The sequence below is a fragment of the Serinus canaria genome, chromosome W (genome assembly GCF_022539315.1).
Source record: "Serinus canaria isolate serCan28SL12 chromosome W, serCan2020, whole genome shotgun sequence".
Lineage (NCBI taxonomy): Eukaryota > Metazoa > Chordata > Aves > Passeriformes > Fringillidae > Serinus > Serinus canaria.
The window spans coordinates 99,291-118,613 of NC_066342.1; the positions used below are offsets into that span (position 1 = coordinate 99,291).

Here is a 19,323-nt window from a genome sequence, read left to right on the forward strand (position 1 = left end):
AAACTGTCTTAGAGTCGTTATCTAATTACCTAGGATCAATGCAGGACTGCAGTAGAAAACCGGGAATGTGAAACAAGTGCTTGCTTTTATCTTTGCATTTTATTCCTTTGTGACATCAGACACCTTTCCAAGCATTTTTAGATCATGTAGTATTTATGTTGAGTAGATTAGGAACTGCTGCTAAGTTTGACCATAGTGACAAAATTAATTTTTTGTAGTTTAACTCTTATCACCTACTGTGCTATTATTGGACAATGAATTAAGTACCTGTTCTTAACAGAAAAAGTTTTCATCCATAGCAGTTCTAGACTGTCTGCTGTTAACACTCTCTCAGCAACAGCTTCAGTCTCACAGATTTTATGTATTAAAACTCAATTTGGCTTGGTCAGATAATTCTTGGCTCCTCTTTACACATACCCAGGTGAAAATCTGTGGCATATCTGATTCTAGGTATGTTGACTAAAGTCTTTCTAAAGCTTACTAGCCTATTGTTATTATCAGGTAAGCCTGTGGCATCATCTGCAAAAATATGGTCTTTTTTTTCATATCATGTATTTAAAGCAATTAAGATCTGACAAATGCTGTTAGTCCTTTCAGCAGGACTCAGAATGTTGTAAAATTTTTGTGTTGATGTGACACAAGTATGGTCAAATGCAATCTCCATATCCCACTGATACACAATCTCAGAAAGATGATGAAATGTAACACTTTTTACAAGAAATCACTGCAATATTCAAAAATGTATTTTGTTGTAATGTGACTGTTTCGTGGTGTAATTAAATCAATGAAGAGTTGTTTCAAAATCACATTTCAAGACTGAAATGAGGGAAGTGGCTGTGAAATTTTAGGCAACATTGGACATAGAGTTACCATACTGTCTGTAGTCTAAAATAAACTATTTATGTGATCATTAATCCATTCAACAAAAAGATGTCAAAGATTGGAACCTTCAATAGGTAGTCACATAATGCATCTAAATGCTATGGATTGTTAAAGAAACTCCTCTGTTGACAGTTTATTAAACTTTTATAATTCACTTTAAAAGAGAAAAAAAATACTAAGCAAAAAAATCCCCAACAAAACCTAATACCTTGTCTTTAGTTGACAGGCTCAGTTTTAGAAGATGCCTGGAAAGAAAAAGGAAAGAATGATATGGAGGAAATGATTCAGAGAATTGAAAATGTTGTGTTGGATGCAAACTGTAGCAGGTGAGAAGATAAATTTGTTTGCAGTATTTTGCTTTCATATTAAACAAAACATCTTAAAAATCTTCAAGAATAATGACCATGTCCAAAATGTTTCCTTAAAACCTTTGTGTCACCGACATGTTTTATGAAAAATCCTTTCCTTAGGATTTTTCCCTCCTGAGAAGCTGAGAGGCCTCAGGAACAAACTGTAAACAATTCTTATCTGCTGCTGTGGGATGCAACAGGGGGAATCTGTGATTGGTCTCATCTGGTTGTTTCCAATTAAGGGCCAATCACAGTTCACGTGTCCAGACTGTCTCGGTCAGACACAAGCCTTTGTTATCCATTCCTTTTCTATTCTTAGCTTAGCCTTCTAGTGAAATCCTTTCCTCTATCCTTTTAGTATAGTTTTAATATATTATATATCATAAAATAATAAATCAAGCCTTCTGGAACATGGAGTCAACTTTCTTGTCTCTTCCCTCATCCTGGGACCCTTGTGGACAATACCACAAATGGTGAACCCCGAGTGAAAAAAGGAACATCACCACAAAAGGTGAACACCGAGGACAGAACTGACAGATGGTGCCTCGAGTGAAGAAATCACCGCAATTGGACCCTGAGTGAAGAAGAATTCTTCCTTTGGTAAGCCCAGAGGAGCATTGCTACATTTGGGTAAACCCCAAGTGTTTGGCATCGATGGTCACCTACACAAGCGACCACAGAAGTGGCTTCTAGCCAGGAGCTGAAGAACCAAAGATCCTGAAATTGGACAGAGGTCACAGCCAAGGCTGGCCACAGAGAGAACCTTTTGAAAAGTCTCCGAGACAAGATGTCCGGGAGTCTTCGCGGCACAGAGCAGCCTGCTGATGCCCAGAGGACGCTGTCACAAGGTACTGTTTACAGTTCCCTTCCTGAAAATGCTGCCCTTCGTGTAAGGCAGATTCGGATGTGGACAAGGGTGCCTACGGAGGTGGAGGAGCCATTCTCTCCCTCAGAGGAGAAACTTATCAGCCTCTGGCAAAAATGGGGTCATGAGGACAGCATTCTTATGCTGACGACACATTTCTATGAGTTTTTCCGGTGGGCAAAGCACCATGGCTTTTTCTCTGATGTGCTGTATGCCTTTGATTCATATGTTTGGGAATGCATGGAATTCATTATCCGAGATCTTTTTTACCGGGGACTTGGATTTCCTCGGATTTATCCGTCATTCAAAACTCTCTTCCCAGTTTTGAAACAGAAAGCGTCTGCATATCAGTGGATTGCAAATTGCCGAGGTATGGCTCCCTTCTCTCTGGTGCTGGCAAGAGAGGAACCTGTGCAAAATCAGGGCCTGCAGGTTCCCAGCTCCCCCGAATCGGGGCAGGGGGGGCGAAGCTTTGCCCGCAGCAGAAGAAAAGTTTTTTCTGCTCCTTTGGAGCATGCTCCGACAGAACCGCTTCCCCCTCCTCGCGGGCCCCACCCCAGCCCGCCCCGCAGGAGGTGCCAGTCCCCGCGGCCCTGCCTCAGCCCGGACCGGACCCATCGCTTCCAGAAGAGTTTTTTTCGGCGTGCCCGTGGCAGAATCACCGCCTCCCGCGGCCTTGCCCGAGTTGCTAGCCGACACACTCGACAGCGATCACCAAGAGCTCGCGACCGCGCCCCTGCCGCCCCCCGTGGCTGTCCCGCCGCCTCTCGTGTCGGCTCCGCCGGCTTTGCTGTCTGCGCCTGCGCTGCAGCTTCCGATAGCTGGAGAAGGCGCGGCTGCTGTCCCCAGCCTGGTGGGGGATGCGCTCCCCCCGGCTTTGCAGCCCCCACCGATCCCCGAGGCGGCCTCGCCTTCGGCTGCCGCGCCGGTGGAGGGGGCTGAGGTTGAGAACCACCAAGCAGAACCATCATCGGAGCCGCCCGTGGCCCCGCCACTCCCCGCGGCGGCCACCGCGGCGCCTGCGATCAGCCTGGATTCCCCCCCGAGTTTTTCGGGCTGTCCGGAGGCTGTCCCTGCGGGGGAAGCTGAGACAGGGGATGCTGGCCTGCCCCTCCATGGGGGGGTTGTGGCTCGACAGCTGATTGCGGGCTCAGCCCGTCTGCCTGCTTTCAAACTCAGCGTTTTTCGCGGGCCAGTTCGGGTTTGGTTCGGAGGTTCCCGCTGGGGGTTGGAATGCCTGACTCCCCTTGAGCGCCCCAGCGGCGTTTGGGAGGTGGGTCCTGAGCCTTCTGCCTCTGGTCCCCAGCCCACAGGGGGTGGTACCGAGGGGCAGAAAGAGGAAACACCTTTTGCATTTGCATTGCAGAGGCAGGAGAAACAGTGGAAAGTGAGCATTGCTCACTTGCTCTGGGGACAAAGCACCCCCAGATCTGGGGTGATGATCCCTGGGAAAGCTTTTCTTCCCCAGCTGCTGGTCTGTACCGGTTCAGGGGGGATGAAGTGTTCAGTCACTCGTGCTGCCCAGGCGTTGACAGCAGGGTGCCGGGTTGTGAGAACACAGAGCCGGCTCCGTGGGTCGGGTCTGGGCCGTTTGGCTCGGTTCCCTGGGCCAGGGCCTCCGCCCGGCCAGTGCCTGTTGGGTTTGGGGGCATTGCTTCCCCCGTCAGGACCTGGGCCACTGTTCTGTGAGCCAGGTCTGGGATCCTTGATCCTTCCACAAGGGCCTGGGCCACCATTCTGTGAGCCAGGTCTGGGATCCCTGATCCTTCCACAAGGGCCTGGGCCCCCGCAGGGCCTCAGTGGCCCCTCTCTGCCTGTTTCAGGACCAAAAGGGACTTTCAGCAATGGCAAAGAGGAACATCTTCATTTTGGACTTTTTCCTGAAACTCAGCTGTTTGGACTTGAAGCAATGAACTTTCTTTGCGCTGTTTTTGCATTTTCTTATATCTTAAGATTGTTTTGGTGATGTGATGGAATTTGGTGTTTTGCAGGTGAAGAATCTCCCTGATGGTTCCACACCAGCATTTGATTGATGTTTTGATTGGCAACACATAGCCTCTCAGGTGCTTGTTCTTTCCTCTGCATGACCGAGCAGATGAAATTGCAAACATTTTTCTTTTTAATTTATTTAAAATAAAAAAGGTGAGATGTCACCGACATGTTTTATGAAAAATCCTTTCCTTAGGATTTTTCCCTCCTGAGAAGCTGAGAGGCCTCAGGAACAAACTGTAAACAATTCTTATCTGCTGCTGTGGGATGCAACAGGGGGAATCTGTGATTGGTCTCATCTGGCTGTTTCCAATTAAGGGCCAATAACAGATCACCTGCCCAGACTGTCTCGGTCAGAGACAAGACTTTGTTATTCATTCCTTTTCTATTCTTAGCTTAGTCTTCTGATGAAATCCTTTCCTCTATTCTTTTAGTAAAGTTTTAATATATTATCTATCATAAAATAATAAATCAAGCTTTTGATACATGGAGTCAACTTTCTCGTCTCTTCCCTCATCCTGGGACCCTTGTGGACAATACCACACCTTTGTTTACAAAAAGTAAGGTGACACGTTGGTCACTTTGATGTAGCAATTGTGGGGGGAGTGGTTCTTTCAGTTTTGGTTTTGTTCTGTTTTTTATCTTTTACTAGAGATTAATGTTCCACTTAATGAGATGGTTGTGTATGTTTGTTTTCTGTTTGTCTGGTTTAAGTCCTTCCCCTCCCTCATTTGCCAACCATTAGCCCAATTATTGTTTTGCACAAATCATTTGAACTTTCGTACTGCTTTTGTTTTTTCAGAGATGTGAAACATATGCTTCTGAAAGTAGTGGAACTACGATCAAGTAACTGGGGTAGAGTTCATGAAACTTCTCCACATACAAAAGCTACTCCTGAAAATGACCCTAACTATTTTATGGTAAGAATGTACTGGTATTTCAGTTCCTTAGTTTAATATGAATTTGATTCATAGGCAGTCATATTGCTAAAAACTACAAACATCTGTCTCTGAACTCATATAACTTACTGTATAATTTTATTCTTAGAATGAACCAACATTTTACACTTCTGATGGTGTTCCTTTTACTGCAGCAGATCCAGGTATGTCCCCTGTTTTCTCAGTCTTTAAAAAGTTGCAATTATGTCCTGTTGAAGAACATAAAAAGTTGTTCTTAAAATATTTCAAACTCATACAACTTAACAGACAAAAATTATAGCTGAACTCCTGGCTTTGTGTAACACATGCCTTATTCCGTGTTAAAAGAAGATAAATGTTTGAAATGGAGAACATGCAGTTGAGTTCATATAGTTCAGAAGAATTTGTGCCATAGTCCTCAGCACTTGGTTTCCACAGTGGAGACTTTCCGTTCTGAGGAGGCTGTAATCTGATCCTAAGACTCCTCCCATGGGACACCTGATAAAACCCCTGCCCCAGATCTCTGTTTCCTTCTCTGCTCTTGGCTCTCTGGGGCTCTGTTCAGGCTCCCAGGCCTCCACTTCCTGACACCCCCTCCCCCCCCCCGGCACGGGGTGGGGGGGGGAAGAGTGAAAATGTGAAAAACTCCAATCACTTGGTTTTGAAATTTTAAAAGTTTAATAGTGATAAAATGGTTATAAAATAGCAATATAATTAGAGTAATGAAATTTTGGACAATTTGGATTAGGACAATATGAGGCAATAGAAACAAAGAGTTACGGATGTCTGGGTACCTTTTTCTCTGGGCAGCACAAGCCCGAAAAAGGCCCCACATTAACAGAGGATTAACCCTTAAAAGCAACAGCCTGTTGCATATTCCTACACTTCATGCATGATGCATAAATTCCATTCAAACACAGGATTCGGCCTGGTCATCGTCAACTTCTTCCTGTGAATCCTGACTGAGTCTTCATGGCTGAGCAAGGCAGGAAGAAGTTTGTTTCTTCTGATAAGAGAGCAATAAATTCTTTCTCTCTGAAAGATTGAGGTGTCCTGTGGCTGCTATCTGGTGTGACTACCTTATTCCTTTCTTAAAAAAAATATCCCATATATATAGGTCCTATTTTAACTACAAAAGTTACCTTTTAACTACAATACTACATTTACCATACTATTAAAATGTTAATATATCACTACTAATCAATACAACATATTACATGTAGTAAATATCTATGTAGAGCCATATAATAGGCACTTTTCACAGAAATAAAATGGACTCTCGTGCTAAACAACAAAGAGATTTGTCTTGTCTGTTTTCCCTGCTGTCGGCTGTGGTCTCCCTGGTGCAACATGCTGCTACACCACAGCTCTTTTGTTTGTCCATTGTTAGTAGCAAAAGGGTTTGTTTCTTTCTTTTCAAACTGTATAGATGTACATTAATTTAGAGGACTAATATATTACTGGATCTCATTTTTACTATGGCAGATTACCAAGAAAAATACCAAGAACTGCTTGAAAGAGAGGATTTGTTTCCAGACTATGAAGAAAATGGCGTGGCTTTATCAGGACCTGGAGACCAGTATGTTTTCATTTTGAGTGATAGCTGTTGTGGGGTGGTTTTGGGCTTTTTTAACACTAATTATTTTTACTGCAAATTTAGGAATCCAATATTGTAAAAAATGAAATTAATAATTGTTATTTAGTTCTACAGTGGAAATTATGTGTCTGTTCAGGTGGAAGTTGGTTTGTAATTACACAAGTTTGATACATTTTATATTTATCCAGCTGAGTAGGGCAATTAAACTTCATATATTTTTGCCCATGTGTAACACTCTCTTCTGCATTTTTGAAAAAAAATTGCAAGCAAAATTATGCATCATACCTTCAGGTGTTGGTAGTGAGACAACCTGAATTTATTCTAGCTAGAGATAATTACAATGTTTTCAGTATTTTTCAAAGGGAGAAGGTTGTTAAGGTTTTCTCTTCAGGATAAGTAGTATTCCCTCAATTAATGGCTAAAGGGGAAGCAGTAGATGGAAATATAGTCTCACCTTCTGACACCAGTTTATAAGAATTTGATAGGAAATCTGTGAAAGAAAGACAGTCTAAAAGAAATTGCTCTGAGCTCTGTACTGGTTGAAGGAGGACTTTCAGATCATGATTTGATACTCAAAAGCATTTTCAGTGTTGTGTTTGTGTGATAAGAGCACTGGTCTGGATCATTGTTTTTGTTAGTAAATTAGCAAGCTTTTAGATGGCAACTAGCTGAGGGGAGTTACAGGAACTTTGGAAGATAAATTAGTGATGTCATCAGAAACCAACAAGATCATCCTGTGGAAAAAACTACCCTTCTGAACTGTTGTGTTTAGAACAACTTAAATGTGAAATGAATACAGACAGCAGTTCAACACAGCAAATCTGAAAAGTGGCATGTCAAAGACTGTGAGTCAATCTTCATGCAAGGTGACCGTGGAACCTTCTTTGAAGGCTTAAGAAAAGCTTAGATAAATCTATCCTGATCCTTTATCAGCTATTTCTCATGACTGACATCAGGGAGAAGGGTTCTTGAGTTTCTTCTCAAGTCTACACTTCTACAGGAAAGGAAGAACAAACAAAATAAATCTGTTATCTGCTTTAATGTGCATGCTGATTCCCTTGTTTGGGACTAAAGTACAGAAGGTAATAAACTGTGCACCTGAAACTAATGCACCCTTTCTGAGAGTCAATACCTGCTGATTTCTTTTAAGGCTGTTTAGAATTATATACACTATCATGTTCAAGCTACAACTCCATTGTCCTAGTTTATGGTGATGAAAACTCCAGCTGGACCTAGAAAAAACAGGGAATACTCAAGTTACTTCTCAGTAACTGTGAGGAGGAAAAAAAAAGCTGTTAAGTGATCCCTATCACTTCCCATCTTGATTTTTTTGAAACTCTGTTAGTCTCCACTCTGCACAATACTGATCATCATTAATGGGATCCAGTCTTTTCCGTGACCTTAATAAGACAGGTCTTTTCCAAAAGACTGGTTAACATGTAATAGAAGGTAATATAATGCAGATACAAAAAGGAGGTGAAGTAAGGTCGCCTTCTTTCATATATCAACAAATAGGAATACAGCTTTTCTAAATAAATATATTTTTCTGACTAGTGTGCAACCAAGAGAGTTGATACAGTATTTGAACTGGGATGTTAACCAACTAAAATTTTGCTAATATGATGCTAATGATATTTTTTGTAAATGCATCTGTGCAAATGTGTTATTACATTTTTGAATGCTTCTATTACATTACTGCATTTTTCTATCATCTTGGAAATATTTCTGTCTTTTAACCTGTGGACAGCCTAAGATGATCTAAAATGGTGACAAACACTGTAGTAATTTGTACATATCTATGCTGCTTTGGGATTTCTGTTTGTTTTCCTAGGGCCCATAAGCTCTGTTTTATCCTTGATGTTTATGTAAAATATTTCACCTATTTACTGTTTCTGAAAATTTGTACATAAAATTAACAGTTTTGGTGGGGGTTTTTGTTTTTTTAGGTATTTTCATGATCTTGATAACAAGATGGATCCAGAAATTGAAGAAGCATATGAAAAATTCTGTCTAGAATCAGAACATAAGAGAAAACAGTGAGATGTTACACAATAACATTCATTTATTAAACCAGTTGTAGGTCTGGTTAGAGTACAGGGAGGCAAAAAACATTTGTACCAAAATGAGGAAGTTCACTTTCTAAAAGTACTCAAGATACTCGATTTCTATTTTGTTAAACAGAATCTTCCAAAAGTTGTGAACTTATGCTTTGTAACTTAGTGTTGTGTATCTATCACAATTTATTTTATGGACAGGTATATGAACAATGTTTGGCTGCAATAAAATTGATTTTAAAAGTATCATAATGGAAATTAAAATTTAATGGGGACCTGTCCCATAGGATTACCTTTGGGGGGGGAAAGAGGAAAATTAAATCAATTTCAATTTAATTGCTTGCTTGGTTTAGTATACACTAGGACATATCCTTTTTACCATATACAAGATCTGGTATTTAATTTTTTTTTCTGACTAAAGAGCACATGATCAATTACTTTTTTGGGATTTTTTTTTCTGTAGATTCTAATCATGAAATCATGATAAGTGGTTTGTGAAGGGTTATTTTTGTGGGGAGTTTTGGTTTTCTTTTTCCTTTCCCTTCCTCTTCCAAAACACATATATGTGAAGTCTAGACTCTTTCCTAGAATAAACATGGTACATGTTGATATGTGAAAAACCAAACAGTGTTTTGGAAATCATGTTCTTTCAAGACCATTCGTTCAGGTAAGCTTATTTTCAACTTTTACAAGCAAAAACTATCCTGTAATTTGCTGTGTTCTTCAAGACTACATAAATATATTTATGTTTTAACCCATGCTTCTCCAGGAGTATGTGCAGTGCTTGGTATATTTTTTGAAACTATCTAACATGTTTAATCTCTCAACAATCCTTGTCACTTTCTCCATTGTTCTAATTATTTTATATAGTTTAATTTTGTAGTTTGAGTCAACTCATATTTCATAAATGTTGACATTCTGAAGTCAACTGCTAGTTTTGTGAACCCATATAATCATGTTTGTCTTCCTAGGATATACCGTTGTAGTTGTTGCCAAATTCAGTTGTATTTCTTCCTATTACCTGTTACTGGTTAGACTGAGTAGAACCCCTTATCAAAAGCAAATGGGAAATATTTCCCAAAAGGCAATTGTAAAGAACATGCAGTATAAATATGCATATAAATAATTTTTTACTTATTTGGTGAAATGACTTCTGTATCTGCTAATACAGTGAGTACTGGGTGTTTAACATACTCTTTTAAGTTGAGGTTTTAGAAAAAAAATTAACCAGCTTTGTTTCCTTTGGTATAGCTTTCTCTATCTTGTGTTTTTGCGTTAAAATGCAATTTTTATTTTTCTTTTTGCATTGAAGTATGCATTTGTCCTGGTTACAGAGAGGAAGTAGAGTTTAGAGCCATGTGGGCATGGCTAAGTTGCTATTCTCTATAACCTACATCATTGCTGGGGAGTGTAGCTTTGGGGAGAAGAAAAAGTGAGCACACCCCTGGAAATGGCACTGTTTGTCTCCCTCTTCATTGGAAGGGGTTGCTGTGGTGGTGGTCACAGGGGTCCCAGGATGAAGGAAGAGACGAGAAAGTTGACTCCATGTTTCAGAAGGCTTGGTTTATTATTTTATGATATATTAAAAGAAAAAGATATATTAAAGCTATACTAAAGAGTAGAGGAAAGGATTTCATCAGAAGGCTAGCAAGGAATAGAAAGAAATGGAATGATGATAAAATCTTGTGACCAACCGAGACAGTCCGAGACAGCTGGGCTGTGACTGGCCTTTAATTAGAAACAACCAGATGAGACCAATCCCAGATCCACCTGTTGCATTCTGCAGCAGCAGATAAGAATTGTTTACAGTTTGTCCCTGAGGCCTCTCAGCTTCTCAGGAGAAAAAATCCTAAGGAAAGGAGTTTTCAGAAAATATGTCTGTGACAGGTTGCTGGGATCAGCCCTGTGCACCTTGTCCTCTGCCACAGCTGCTGCCCATTCCCTTCCCACTCCTCTGAGACACAGCTCCAGAATGTGGTTCTGAAAAGCAGCAAATGTAGCTATGGGACATAACTGAAAAGTGTGGAGATTCTCAAGTGTCAGAAAAGCAGCAACAGCCACACAGAATGGAGCCCAGGGAAGCAGTGTGGAGCAGTGGTGAAAAAGAGTGGAGCCAAGTTCAGTGCAGCAGTCTGAAGTGGCAGCATGTTGCAGTGTGGATGATGTAGCTTTTAGGGGTTTTTCCCATTATTGTTTTCTGTTGTCTCAAGCTCAGGGATGGGGAGAGCCAAGTGCAGGGAGTGCCTGCCATCTTGTCTTTGTCCCAGGGGGCCACATGGACACAAGCGATACCTGTGACTTAAGGAGGGCATCTGCTTTCTTGTCTTTGTCCCAGTGGCTACACAGAACTAAGTGGAGGTGATTAACACCTTCTGTGTGTAAAGCACTTTTTTTTTTTTTACATGCTTTTGTTGTTAATATTGCTGCTGTCACTGTGGATTTCTTATTTCATTGCTGTTTGCTTTCAGTAAATTATCTCAACCCATAGTCTCTGCCTTTGTCCCTCTCTTATCAAAGGGGGTAGGGGTGTGGAGAGGTGGCTACGTGACAAAGGCCACGTAGACATGCTCTGGATAGCTGACCAAGAATTGGAAAAGTACCGGACCCAGCTAATCTGAGCCCCTGCACCTGCAAGGACACTGTGGCCTTGAGCATAGCTGTATTACAATAACAAGATGCTGTAGCTGAGAGAGACACATGAGAAAAAGGAGATGTAAGTCGTAAGGAATGAGGAAGATGGGGGGGAGCTGATATCTGTAGTATAACCAATAGATTGCTTAGCTTACAGAATATGCATGAGCTTATTACTTGTTGTGCGTAAATGTCTGATGCTCTAATCAATAAACGAAGCTTGCTGATCACTCATATTGAGCGTCCCGAGCCTCCCTCAATGCGACATAGGGGGAAGGGGCGTGCCTTATTTGGAGTATAGTTTCAAGCTGGTGTTAAACCACAATGTTGAATTGGTGCCCAACATGAGACATGATACGGTTGAGATAACATCTTTCATCTATGCCTTTGTGTATTAGCTACGAAATCCCATTTACAAGGCTGCTTGGTCTGTCCACATGGTTGTGGTACCTAACCCTGTATATACTCCTGTATATGCATTATGTGTCCACAGCAGTGCTCTTTTTCAGAGCAGGGAGAGAGATCAGGATTGATTTGTTGTTGTACTGTGTGATATCAGTTTATGATGTGATAACATCAAGGATAATGGGGGTCATTTGGGATGAGTATTCAGTGTTGCTCTCCTGTCCTGGCTTTGGTTACTACCTCTGAGAATTCATTAATAATAGTACCCAGCCTGTGGTGGGAACAGGAGAGGATGATTTTCCCCAGCCTTTCACCTCCTTCTCTTCTTTCAGGCCTGGTACAACAACTTTTGAGGATTTTGAATTCCCTTTAGGTGTTAAGGAAAGTATGTTCTTGTTGCTAAGTCTTCCAGGTCTCCTCAGTGCAGTCCACACCATGTTTAGAGTCAGGACAGAGATTTCTAGGGAAGTTGTCCCGAGACTTGCCCCAGGGGATGGATAGTTATGAGTCGCATAGAATGTGGGAGAAAATGGGCCAGCTTTTGATGGAGTATTCTGCTCCAATGGTTTGGAAGTTTACCCCTGAAAAACTATAGGACCCTGATAAAATGGCAGAATATTTGATTAAAAAATACTATGGCCATTCCAGAGAAGCACAAAGTTATGCAACATGCTGGGCCCTGGCTGCTGTTTATCAGACACTGCTCAATACTAGACAGCACCCTCAGGAGAAGGAGGAAGAGGAAAACAGATCAAAAGGCACTCAAACTCTGCAGCTGAACCAGAGAAACAACCCGTGCTGGTAGCAGTCACCCCTATACAGAAGAAAAAATCCAAGACCAAATCAGTTTGCATAGTGAGGGATGAAGAGGAAGCAGGGCTCTCACAACTAATGGAAGAGGCAGGGCCAGAGATAATCACCTGATCCCTGTTCCTGGGTAAGCTGTGAGATATGTGAAAAGATTTCAGCCACCAGTAGGGTGAGCCCCTGGTGACCTGGCTGCTCTGATGCTGGGAAAGCACAACCCACAGTTGAAACTGGATGGTAGTGAAGCCAAGCAACTTGGGTACCTGTCCTGGGACATGGCCATTGACAAGGAGATTAGGAAAAGGGCAGAAATCCTCAGCTTCTGCAGGTGATTCCTATCAAGTGTGAGAGAAAGGTATCTTTGCAAAGTTGATCTATCAGTGCACCAAGACAAGTGGAACACCATGGAGAAAGGTATTGAGTACCTGTCCTAGGGTGACGTTAGGATGTTTGTATCCCCATTTGTGTGTGTTATTTATGCTAGATATTATGTTCTGTGCCTTCAAGACTGGCTCTGAAGAGGGAAAGTTTTGTTTTGGGCCTCTCATCAACCACTCCCTCACAGCCGGCGGGACATACAGACAGTACATAGTGCTGCTTTTGCTCTTTTGCCCTGCTTTTCGCTTTGCTCTTGCTTCTGCTTTGCTTCTGCTTGCTCTTGCTTTCTGCTCCTTCTCATTAGTTAGTGTAGCTAAACAGTCCAAATTTCTTCCTGGACTGTTTCTCCTTTCCTTTTTGGATCTACCCAAACCTGCTCCAGACTGGGACCTGGGAAACACCAAGAGTTTGCACCTTGAGGCTGCAGCAAGTTCCCCAGAGCCAGAGGGACTGATAACAAAGCAACCACCCCAGGAGAGACTTTCTGAATTTGTCATCTTTTTCAGAGCGGTGAAAGAGTGGTGTCATCCGGTATTGTTCATTTTGTGTGTTGGGGGGTGCTGTGCCTGTTAAATAAACAGGTTGTTTCCACCTCTCTCCGAGGAATTCTTCCCGAACTGGTTGGGGGGAGGGGCCGTGTGGGTTTGCTTTCTGGAGGGGCCCCCCTTGTAGGTTTTCTCCTAAATTTGCCCTGAACCAGGACAGTACCTCAGAGAATTAGCTGTGCTGGAGATAATCTATAGGGATTCAAATAATGAGCAATGTTATATAAATACGGATGACATCCCATGTACACAAACCATGTGGTGGAAATTCCTATTGAGTGTGCCAGTGTCATATGTCAACTCATTGAGAGTGATGTCATGGAAAGAAGGAGAACAAAAAGTGGACACTTTTCTTAGCAGGCTCTAGCTATATGAAAAAACTATCTCCACCCCAATACAGGCCTGCATCTCATCTGTGGAAAGACTGTCCAAGGACTTCCAGCAATTAAAAGAGGAAATTAAAGAGGACCAGCAGAAATCTAAAGAGGGCTACCAGAAATTTAAGGAGGAAATGTCCCATGCCCCACCAGTATGGACCAGAGGCTCTGCTATTGGGAGCAAATGCCTCTAAGGCCCAAAAAAAACCTCCTTCAACAAAGCTTTTAAAAAGGCTTGCAAGCTGTTCATGTACTCTGAGTTAGATGCACAGGAGTAACACCAACAAGATATTCTTAAGAGATCAAAACAAAAAAACCTACTGACAACTTTAGAAAATCAGACAAATTGGGCAAAAGGTTTAGTGCAACATTCAATCAACATAAAATACTTCTCCAAGCCTTCACTTAGCAAACTCTAAGCTCACTCAATTCTAAGTTACTCAAAAATTCTGAGAAGAGAAAATTAGAAGAAAAAAGAGAGAAAGACATAAAAGATATAGAACACACCTATAGCTACCAAGTCCTGGGTTTTAGTGGTTCAGCTGATAGAAATTCCAAGAGGTAGGGTCAAGACATATGCTCACCTCATGTTCAGCTTTAAATAGCCTTTGGCCTTCTTGGCCCTTCCCCCAGGAGGGATTACCTGTCATTTGGCCACTCAGGAGCTGGGTTAAGGGTTCCAGGGGCGGGTGTGGAGCATTGTCTCCAGGGTGCCAGTCATTGGCAGCTGCTGTGGGGCTGGGATACAGGCTCTAGGAGTGGGGGGTTGTCATGGATTGACACTGGCCCAACACCAGGCACCCACAAGAGTCTCTTGCTCACCCTCCACTGCTACAGCAGGGCAGAGGAGGGAAAAAGGAAAAAATAAACCAAAAACAAAGGCTTCATGAGTAAGATAAGGACCAGGAGAAATATTTCAAGGGCAAAACAGGCTCAAATTGCAAAGTGAATTTATTACTAACAGAATCAGAGGAGGATAATGAGAAGTCAAATAAGCCCTTAAGATACCGTTTCCCCCCCAGCCCCTCCCTCCTTCCCACCAACAGTGCAGGGAGACAGGGCAGGGGAGTTTTGGTCAGTTCATCACCCAAGGTTTTCTTCTGCTGCTCAGGGAGAGGAATCCTTCCCTTGTGAGGCCATGGGGTCCCTCCCACCAGAGACGGTTCTCCATGAACTTCTCCAATGTGGTTCCAATCTCATGAGCAGCAGTCCTCCCAAAACTGTTGCAATGTGAACTCTCTCCATGGGCTAACAGTCCTCCCAAACTGCTGTGGTGTGGGTCACTCTTCCATGGGGTGCAGTCCTCCAAGGACAGGCTGCTCCATCCTGGAAGCAAGGGCCCCCTCTCTTCATCAGGTCTTCCACTGGACCACAGCCTCCTCCAGGCATCCACCTGCTCTGGCATGGGCACTTCCCCTACGGGCAGATCTCTGCATCCCTCACAAGGACAGCCTGCTTCAACATGGTCTTCACCATGGCCTGCAGAGGGATCTCAGTTTTGGCACCTGGAGCACCTTTTCCCCCTCCTCAACTGCTCTTGCAGTTGCCATGTTGTTTTCCCTCACATGTCCTCACCTCCCCCTCTTCTCTGACTAGGAGCAAAAACTGTGTGACTTTGTTTTGATTTTCTTCCTAAATGTCATCACAGAGGCCTCAGCAGGCTCCCTCATTGGCCCAGTTATCTTCAGAGCCATTGTCTTAGGTTGAAATTGGAGGGTGTATTTGTTCTGGATTGCCAAGCAAATTGTATTCTATTTACCATAGGTATGGCAGTTATCTTCTGTTAATTGGGCAGTTTTCTTAATCTCTTCCACAAACCAATCCTCCCTCCAGAAAATATCTGCTGTTAATGAGCCATTGAGTGTCACTGCAATTATAGCATCCCATTGTGAGACGCTCTGCCCAGAGGGAGGAGCCAAGCATTGCTCTCTGGATATAATCTGAGATTTTGGGACACCAGAGCAGCCTTTTCCCACTGGACTCACAGAGGAGCAGCAGCCTTTTCCAACCTGATTCTCAGAGGAGCAGCCCTTTCCCACTGGATTCCCAGAGGAAGACCAGGCCCATCTACACCACCACTGGATCTTCAGCGAAAGACTACACCCTTCTACAGGATCACTGCTCCAACAGAACCACACCTGACACTCCAGAAGGACTACAGCCACAATTCCAATTGGACTGCTACCAACACCCTGACCAGCAGGGTGTCAGGTTGTGTTCTGACTCTGTCAGTGTTGTTTTAGTTTACTGCATTGTTTATTTTATCTTTCTATTTTCCTCCCTAATAAAGAACTGTTATTCCTGCTCCCATATCTTTGCCTGAGAGCCCCTTAATTTCAAATTTATAACAATTCAGAGGGAGAGGGTTTACATTTTCCATTTCAGGGGAGGCTCCTGCCTTCCTTAGAAGACACCTGTCTTTCCAAACCAAGACACTGCCCCTAAACACAGCGTTACTACTCCTAAACCCGGCCTGTCTGCTCCTAAACCCAACCTTTCTACTCTTAAACATAAAGGTCAAGTTTAGGGGCACACAGGCCAGGTTTAGGGGCACACAGGCCAGGTTTAGGGGCACACAGGACAGGTTTAGGGGCACACAGGACAGGTTTAGGGGCACACAGGACAGGTTTAAGGCACACAGGCCGGGTTTAGGGCACACAGGACAGGTTTAGGGGCACACAGGACAGGTTTAAGGGCACACAGGCCGGGTTTAGGGCACACAGGCCGGGTTTAGGGCACACAGGACAGGTTTAGGGACACACAGGACAGGTTTAGGGGCACACAGGCCGGGTTTAGGGGCACACAGGCCGGGTTTAGGGGTTACTTAATTGGAGGCTCCTGTAGGTGGGACAGGAGGGTCCCCAAAATGGCGGGAACAGGTGAAGCCCTCAGGGGATGAAGATGAGGGGACAGGAAGGTCCCTCCCTGGGAGGTGACACAGGAAGGTCCCACCTCAGGTATGAGGGTCCCCAAAATGGCGGGAAGAGCTGAAGAAGGAACCAGAGCCCTCAGGGGGTGAGGATGAAGGTCCCACCTTGGGGTGTGAGGGGACAGGAGGGTCCCCAAAATGGCGGGAAGGGGTGAAGCCCTCAGGGGATGAAGATGAGGGGACAGGAAGGTCCCTCCCTGGGAGGTGACACAGGAAGGTCCCACCTCAGGTGTGAGGGTCCCCAAAATGGCGGGAAGGGGTGAAGGGGCTCAGGACCCTCAGGGGGTGAGGATGAAGGTCCCAGCTTGGGGTGTGAGGGGACAGGAGGGTCCCCAAAATGGCGGGAAGGGGTGAAAGGGGTCAAGACCCTCAGGGGGTGAGGATGAAGATCCCACTTCAGTTGTGAGGGAACAGGAGGGTCCCCAAAATGGCGGGAAAAGGTGAAGCCCTCAGGGGATAAAGATGAGGGTCTCCAAAGTGTGTGGAAGGAGGAAGAGGAAGGTCCCTCCCTGGGAGGTGACACAGGAAGGTCCCACCTCAGGTATGAGGGTCCCCAAAATGGCGGGAAGGGGTGAAGAAGGAACCAGAGCCCTCAGGGGGTGAGGATGAAGGTGCCACCTCAGGTGTGAGGGGACAGGAGGGTCCCCAAAATGGCGGGAAGGGGTGAAGGGGCTCAGGACCCTCAGGGGGTGAGGATGAAGGTCCCAGCTTGGGGTGTGAGGGGACAGGAGGGTCCCCAAAATGGCGGGAAGGAGTGAAACCCTCAGGGGATGAAGATGAGGGGACAGGAGGGTCCCTCCCTGGGAGGTGACACAGGAAGGTCCCACCTCAGGTATGAGGGTCCCCAAAATGGTGGGAAGGGGTGAAGAAGGAGCCAGAGCCCTCAGGGGGTGACACAGGAAGGTCCCACCTCAGTTGTGAGGGGACAGGAGGGTCCCCAAAATGGCGGGAAGGGGTGAAAGGGGTCAAGACCCTCAGGGGGTGAGGATGAAGGTCCCAGCTTGGGGTGTGAGGGGACAGGAGGGTCCCCAAAATGGCCTGAACAGGTGAAGGGGCTCAGGACCCTCAGGGGGTGAGGATGAAGGTCCCAGCTTGGGGTGTGAGGGGACAGGAGGGTCCCCAAAATGGCGGGAACAGGTGAAGCCCTCAGGGGATGAAGATGAGGGGACAGGAAGGTCCCTCCCTGGGAGGTGACACAGGAAGGTCCCACCTCAGGTATGAGGGTCCTCAAAATGGCGGGAAGAGCTGAAGAAGGAGCCAGAGCCCTCAGGGGGTGAGGATGAAGGTCCCACCTCAGTTGTGAGGGGACAGGAGGGTCCCCAAAATGGCGGGAAGGGGTGAAGCCCTCAGGGGATGAAGATGAGGGGACAGGAGGGTCCCTCCCTGGGAGGTGACACAGGAAGGTCCCACCTCAGGTATGAGGGTCCTCAAAATGGCGGGAAGAGCTGAAGAAGGAACCAACCCTCAGTCCCTCCCTCAGCGCCGCCATTGCTTCCCCTCACTCACCCTGACGCCCCACAATCTCGGCCACATGCTCGGAGCTGGGCACGGCCACGCACTCGGTGGTGTTGACGCTTTTCCTCCTCAGCAGCGCCGCCTGTTCGCCTCCAACAGCTCCGAGCTCACCATAAGCCTGCGACAGCATGGCCGCCATCATTCCCCGATCTCCCGTAACATCCAAGCCGCGAGGGAGCAACAACAAAGCGGCTTCATCGTCTTCATCCTCCCTCAGCTCCGCCTCGCCGCCATCATCATCCTCTTCTTCCTCTTCTTCCTCCTCCTCCGGGCCGCTTTGGGCGAAGCCGAGGCCTTGCAGGCGTTGCTGGAGGAGCAGCAGCGCCGGCTCGGCGGTTTCGTTGGCCTCGGTGGCTCCACTCGGCATGGCGGATGAAATTATGAGAGCGGAGCCGCCATGGCCGGAGCTGAGCGGCGGAGGCCGGAGCTCAGCGCGGCGCGGCCATGGCGGCGGAAGCGGAGAAGGAGGAAGGCGAAACGTGATTGGTTGATGCCTGAAAAAGAGGCGTGGTTTAGGCGCGACTAAGAGATTTCATTGGTTGATAAAGGAGGGATGGGCTGTCAATCATCTACAACCACGCCCCTATTTGCGACCATCTCATTGGCTAAGCAATAAGTGGGCGGAGCTTCGGAGTGATTGACAGGTGAGGCGTGAGGGGGAAGGATTTTTTTGGGGTTTTCAACTCAATGTTTTTTATTTTTGATCAAATTTTTCGACATTTTAATAAATTTTTTTGCGGCTTCATATCTTTAAATCTTCATCTTTTTCCCGATCTTGATCGCTGTTGGAAAACCCCCTAAAAATTCCCCAAATTTTGGTTAAAATCCATAAAAAAAGGGGGATGGCAACCCAAAAATCCGGATTTAGGTTAAAAAAACAAAATCAGGATTAGAAACCCTAAAAAATGAGGATTAAACCCTTAAAATTTGGTTATAATCCTAAAAATGGCCCCCAAAAAACCCTAAAAGAGTCCAAAAAAGGACCCAAAAAGCCCAAAAAAAAGCTGAAAATGCTTCAAAAATTTGGTCCCAAAAAATGCTCCAAAAAGAGCCCAAAATGCCCCAAAAACAACAAAAAAAAA

The 19,323-nt window shown here is 44.9% G+C and overlaps 2 protein-coding genes and 1 long non-coding RNA gene across 7 annotated transcripts in view; 2 read left to right on the plus strand and 1 right to left on the minus strand.

Moving 5' to 3' along the window:
- The window catches only part of LOC103824791 (polyadenylate-binding protein-interacting protein 1-like), a 25,986-nt gene extending 17,086 nt beyond the window's left edge, over positions 1–8,900 (plus strand). The window contains exons 7-11 of one of the 3 annotated variants that reach the window (XM_050986377.1): positions 1,102–1,208; positions 4,889–5,006; positions 5,134–5,188; positions 6,489–6,582; positions 8,547–8,900. In XM_050986377.1, the coding sequence (XP_050842334.1) occupies positions 1,102–1,208; positions 4,889–5,006; positions 5,134–5,188; positions 6,489–6,582; positions 8,547–8,640 (468 nt within the window). In that variant the 3' untranslated portion in view covers positions 8,641–8,900. Of the gene's footprint in view, positions 1–1,101; positions 1,209–4,888; positions 5,007–5,133; positions 5,189–6,488; positions 7,310–8,546 lie in introns of those variants that run through there. The other 2 variants (XM_050986376.1, XM_050986378.1) reach the window with 2 other exon arrangements.
- Positions 7,636–18,720, minus strand: LOC127060983 (RNA-binding E3 ubiquitin-protein ligase MEX3C-like). 3 transcript variants are annotated; one of them, XM_050986450.1, is made up of 2 exons: positions 18,233–18,720; positions 7,636–7,832 (listed from the first exon to the last, which is right to left on the minus strand). In XM_050986450.1, exons 1-2 carry the CDS (start codon positions 18,606–18,608, stop codon positions 7,801–7,803), a joined length of 408 nt encoding a protein of 135 aa, XP_050842407.1. In that variant the 5' UTR covers positions 18,609–18,720; the 3' UTR covers positions 7,636–7,800. The 3 variants fall into 3 exon arrangements, with proteins under 3 accessions (XP_050842407.1, XP_050842406.1, XP_050842405.1); XM_050986449.1 differs by lacking the exon at positions 7,636–7,832 and adding an exon at positions 14,731–15,123; XM_050986448.1 differs by lacking the exon at positions 7,636–7,832 and adding an exon at positions 14,731–15,276.
- LOC127060987 (uncharacterized) lies at positions 17,343–18,225 on the plus strand. The gene is made up of 3 exons (XR_007780340.1): positions 17,343–17,681; positions 17,773–17,823; positions 18,024–18,225. It is a non-coding gene; the product is annotated as an uncharacterized LOC127060987 (long non-coding RNA).
- Positions 18,721–19,323: the final 603 nt, after the last annotated feature.